The 5,449-nt window shown below is 39.9% G+C and overlaps 2 protein-coding genes across 2 annotated transcripts; one reads left to right on the top strand and one right to left on the bottom strand.

Annotated features, from left to right (window-relative positions):
* Positions 1–837: 837 nt before the first annotated feature.
* LOC104803190 (protein TIFY 9-like) lies at positions 838–2,732 on the bottom strand. Its single transcript, XM_010527071.1, has 6 exons — positions 2,523–2,732; positions 2,229–2,418; positions 2,032–2,119; positions 1,771–1,894; positions 1,533–1,655; positions 838–1,113 (listed from the first exon to the last, which is right to left on the bottom strand). Exons 1-5 carry the CDS (start codon positions 2,647–2,649, stop codon positions 1,594–1,596), a joined length of 591 nt encoding a protein of 196 aa, XP_010525373.1. The 5' UTR covers positions 2,650–2,732; the 3' UTR covers positions 838–1,113; positions 1,533–1,593.
* Positions 2,733–3,352: 620 nt separating this feature from the next.
* LOC104803192 lies at positions 3,353–5,153 on the top strand. The gene is made up of 4 exons (XM_010527074.1): positions 3,353–3,547; positions 3,743–4,522; positions 4,602–4,769; positions 4,878–5,153. The coding sequence occupies exons 1-4, from the start codon at positions 3,353–3,355 to the stop codon at positions 5,151–5,153; spliced, it is 1,419 nt and encodes a 472-aa protein (XP_010525376.1).
* The last annotated feature ends 296 nt before the right edge of the window (positions 5,154–5,449 follow it).

Raw genomic sequence — 5,449 nt, 5'->3', positions numbered from 1 at the left:
TTTTTGGCTGTGAGTAGGGGTGAGTGAATGGTTCAGTTCGGGTTAATCGGTTACGATTAATTTGGGTTTTCGAGTTCTGAATGTTTATAACCAATTCGGTTTCGATTCGATTTATCTAATTAAAATTATAACTAAATAATAACAAAATAACAGCACAGTTATGGTTCGGTCTGATCATACTATGCTTGAAGCCAAAAGAAAAACTTCTGACTCGTTAATGCCCCGAAATTATTCGATTGCATTCTCGGTCACTTCTTCGTAAACACACACCCATATAGCAAAAGAAATTGATGATAGATGGTTGTTTCATATTTCTGAGCAAGTGTAAATTGAATCATCATCGTCAAACGTCTCGTTCGGACGTGAACCACGACATGGATAGTATTCAAGAATAGATGTTCCAAAATGATCGGAAGTAGGGTTAAGAACCCTTGTGGTAAAAGCTTTCACTCCACTTTTAACACTCCATTTTTAGCGCGTTTTTTTCTTGGTCTCAATCTACTTTCCCGCTTTTCTCAACATCTGAATGCTTGATTTGAATGGAGGAGGCTGGAGCTTGGTCGCTCGAGCTAGGCAGTGAATCGGCTTGAAAGGTGTTATCTTGCTCATGCCGCTAGAACATTCTATGTCGAATTTTTGTTTGGTTTTGCCTCAGTTTCTTTCGTCATTTTTGGAAAAATTATAATTATTTATATTTTTATGTCATATTTCTATTGACTTGGTTGGGTGCCACTCGGATTTGATTTTGCTATTCCGTCCATTCTTATATATGATATTCAGATATTATTCTCAATCTGATTCTATTCAATATACATAAGTCGAAATGATGATCCAATGAAAATCAACTGACGAAATAAATAAAAATTAAGTTCAATGTAAAATATCTGACTACAAAGTTAGAATATACCTTCAAAACGGAGCTTTGGGATCAACTAAAATATAATAAGTAAAAAAAAAATTAAAAATAAAGAATAATAAGCATCCGGAATTCACTTTCTTACGCCTTGGTTGCTTTGGTGAGCCTCCAGCGAAGTAAAATGTGAAACGGGGGCTCGATTGTCAAAAGCGGTCTTTTACTTTAAGTCAGTTATGAACAGAGAGTTTGGTTCCAATCTGCCAAAAAAAAAAACGTGTAGAAAACCACCTGTTATTTAAATACATACGATACATATATATGGGCAATTTTATACATATGACAAAAGACAAATTATATTCAGGCATAGGTTCTACGATAGATTTTTTAATTTATAAAAGAAAAAATCAACGCGTTTTCGTGATACTAAACATGATATGTGGTCCAAAGTCGTCACTTCCACGACTCTCCGACAAATCTTGGGAATCTCGGACTCACAACTCCGAATAAAACTGGGCTATATTATATCTCTGTCAGTATTGTGAGACTTTTGTGAATTCTTTTGCTGTAATGAGTCGTGTAGCGTATTTATTCATCGGTTTCAGTAGCCACGTCTGTATTCCTATACGGTAATATGAAAGAGAAGAGAGAATGGAATCGACCAAGAGAGAAGAAACACCTTTTTGTTAGAAAAAGGTGAGCGAGCAGAGCTTCATCCTCTGGGATGGTAGGAGGACGGATTACCTCTCCTTCCGCTTCTCCAAAAACCTTTGAAGTGACTTTCGCCTTGCGATTGGTAGATCTGCAACAAAAAAGCACATGTCCAGAACCATAATGCTTTGATGAGTTGTTGTGCCGGACAAAAAAAAAACAAACGAATGAACTGAAGAGACAAGGGAGTAAGAGTAAACGCAAACCTCCTCCGAGATTCTGGCCGAAGAGCTTTTGCCTTTTGCAAGGAGGGGCGGAAACATCTGGTTCGGTTGATTCGGCCTCCTTTAGCGGAGATGCATCCAAAGCAGCCTTCAAAATGCTCTCCGCCTACACAACAAATCGGAGAATACTCGGCTCAAGACGTGAACTCCAACGCTTTTGCGAAAACAATCGAAACCCCATTGGACCAAATATTACCCCAAAAAAAAACATTTAGGATCTAGAAATAAACTTTATGGACTCACCTTGTCGGAAGAAACCTCGAAAACCGAGACGGTTCCGTTGTAGAAAATCGTCATAGGAGCTGTTTCTGGGGCGTACTCCGTACTGTGCCTGACATTTCGAATTTCTGATTTCAGTCACATGGATTTTGAATTTCAAGTTGTTTCCACGGCGCCAAAATCAAAATCCCAAAAAGAGAACCAAAAAAATTGTGAAGCACCTAGGAACCGGCACGTGGAGCGACGGAACCGGAATCTGAGGCTGATCGTTCCTCGGAGTTGACGGAACCGACCCAGGTCTGCTCGGTGAATCGAACAGGCTTCTGCTGTCTCTGCTGTGATTCGGAGCACCTGAAGCAATAACAGATCTGATGATCTCAGGATCGATCTTCGCAATCGCACCTTGAATCTCTGCAGAAACAGCAAGAATTACTTACACAATGATCATCGACCACAATAACAATAAAAAAAAATCCGGAGTGACAGGAAGAAGAAATCGAAACCGAAGAACAAACCTCGGAAGCTGCGACGTCGATCGAGAAATTTCTGGAACTTAGGCTTGGGAGACGTAGCCGTCGTCTTCGGCGGCGGCGGCTGCTTGTCCAGTCCGAAGAAATCAAGCTCCACCATAGCTCTGGGCATTTCTGGTATTCTTTTTCGTGTGGTTGAAGAGAGAGAGGGGATGGGATTGAAATGAAGGGGCGCGAGAGAAATGATATAGCAAATGAAAGGATTGTCTTCTGCGTCTCCTATGTATCCGAAAAACAGGGCACATAAAAACGCACGAGGTTCACACCTTTTCTTTTATTTTTACAAGGGGATATTACAGAGGTAATTTTACTCAAATAGCCGAGTTGAGTCGCAACAATTTCTCAGGTACACCTAAAAAATAGACAGAATTATCAAATATCGAGTTTACCCCTGTAAAAAATGGAAAAGATCTACAAACCCTTAATGAAATCCGCGCGTGAGGTAAAAACACGTGCGAAAATTTTTTAATTCGAATTAAATAAAAAACTAATGAAAATGTTTAGTTAAAATCTACAAACCCTTAATGAAATCCGCGCGTGAGGTAAAAACACGTGCGAAAATTTTTTAATTCGAATTAAATAAAAAACTAATGAAAATGTTTAGTTAAAATCGTAAAAAGGAAAGTTAGGGTTTTTTACCCTTTCAAAATCGAAAACGGCAAAGAGAAGAGAAAGCGAGAGAGGGAAAGTGACTCATGCGAAATCGACAGAAGGAAACGAATCGAGAGTCGAAATCGAAGCGAAATCAGCGGAGTGCCAGCGAAAGCAGGAAGAAAGCGACGAAACCCAGAAAAATCGAGAGCCAGACGAACAAAATGAAGCCATCGTCGTCGAGGGAAGGAGGTCGCGGTCGAGGTCGAGGTCGAGTCGGTGCTGGAACCAGAGTGGTGTCGAGGTTTGCCGGCGAGAGAACGCAGACGGAGCCTGAGGCGGAGAATACGGACACGGAGACGTATACAGAGCCGGAGCCAGAAAGAACAATGGAGGGAAATGCTTCTCCGAAAACACATGTAAGTAGAAATCTGGGTTTAGGGTTTTCATGTTGGAATTAGATTTAAATCTGGGTTTTTAAAGTCTGGGTTAAAGGGGAGTGTGATGTCGGATAATGCGAAGAGTTGAACAGATTTGGTGAAATCGTGCTCATGTAACTTTTAAATTTTAAGTGTTTTATACGAAATAACAATTAAAAAATGATAGTGAAGTAGTGGAATTTCAAACCCGTTTCTGAGAATGTCATGTGTTGTGATGTATGTTTGATGAATCTCGTTGTTTTGTTGCAGATTTGGGATATACCCAAAGCCGAATTCTACTATGAATTTGACGACATGAACAAGATTTCGGTGAAGTTATCGTCAAAGTGTTTCCACATAGAAGCTGTGGAATTTCTCGAGAACCACATGACGGAGGAGGAAAAAAAGTATTTCACCGAACAATCGCAATTCAGACACATATTTCATATGAAGAAGAAACAGTCACTGAAGATGAGTTTAATGGTTGCACTCATCAACCGATCAGTCAAGACCAAGAAAGATGACGAGTTATTGTTCGTGATGAACGGAGTCCCAATTAGGTATTCGCTGTGGGAACACGCTATTCTCTGTGGTTTAAATTGTTCTCCGTTGCCTGAGAATTGGGAGGAAATTGGAGGGTTCGAATTCTACCGTAAATTCTTTGGTCAAGAGAGTTTTGAAAAGGTTATGAAAGCAGAAGTAATGAAGAAGTTTGGAGAATTGGCTGTAGATGACAGAGATGACCGATTGAAGATGGCTTATTTGTTGCTGCTCAGTTATGTCATTGGGCACCAACATTCGGAATACGTGAATCCATTTCTGTTGAAGATTGTCAACAATGTGGATGCATGCGAAAAATTCCCTTGGGGGACGTTCACGTTCAACAATGTTCATGAGTTTGTGGTGAACTATCTGAATAAACATCGGAAGCCGGCTAATCAGTGGAACTTACCAGGGTTTATAATTCCCCTCACGGTAAGGGTTTAGGGTTTACTAAACAAAATAAAGAGTTGTCAAGAAATACTTTATTAATGTTTTGTATTTGTTATAACAGATGTTGCCGTTCGAATGTATTCCCAAGCTTCGTTCAGGCGGATGGTATAGTGAAGTCAGGGTGGAAGGAAATGTGAAACAATCCTGTCCAAGGATATGCCGACGATGTTTCATTCCGAAAAAGAAGTATGGAATCAGACAAGGTCTGACAAGGATCGGAAGGACGCAGGTCAGTTCCAAAAGAGTAGTAATAGTGTAGTCTGAAAAAATAGTGTTAGGGAAGTTGAAAAACAGTTGTGGTTTTTAGTCGTTTTCTTACTTGAGCATTTAATTTCAGGATATTGCGAGCATTCTAATTCCAGAGGAGGCTGAGAGCCATCTGATTGTGCATTTGGAGACAATTGATAATGTTGATGAGGTGGTTGATAGTTGGATGGCGCATTTGGTTGAAGATGTGAAATCTGTGAAATGGAGAGATATACTCGAGGCTGATGTGAAATCTCGCATCGAAGTGCCAATGATGCAGATGCAGAAGAAAAGGAAAGCAGCTGCTTCAACAAGAAATGTGGAAAAAAGAAGAAGAAGTGAAAAAGGCAAAAGACAAGTGACTTAAGAAGAAGAAGAAGAAGAAGAAGAAGAAGAAGAAGAAGAAGAAGAAGAAGAAGAAGAAGAAGAAGAAGAAGAAGAAGAAGAAGAAGAAGAAGAAGAAGAAGAAGAAGAAGAAGAAGAAGAAGAAGAAGAAGAAGAAGAAGAAGAAGAAGAAGAAGAAGAAGAAGAAGAAGCTGACCAAGGCGATGGTCAAGATTTAACTTCTCAAGTCTCGCATTTGAAAGGGCAGGTTGGGTATTTGACTCGGAAGTTGGCTGAGACAGAAAAGAAATTGCAAAGTGCGATTGCAGTACAAGGTGA

Source organism: Tarenaya hassleriana, unplaced genomic scaffold, assembly GCF_000463585.1.
Source record: "Tarenaya hassleriana unplaced genomic scaffold, ASM46358v1 Cleome815, whole genome shotgun sequence".
Classification (NCBI taxonomy): domain Eukaryota; kingdom Viridiplantae; phylum Streptophyta; class Magnoliopsida; order Brassicales; family Cleomaceae; genus Tarenaya; species Tarenaya hassleriana.
Note: the sequence above shows the minus strand (reverse complement) of the source record. Positions and strands in the feature narration are given on the sequence as shown.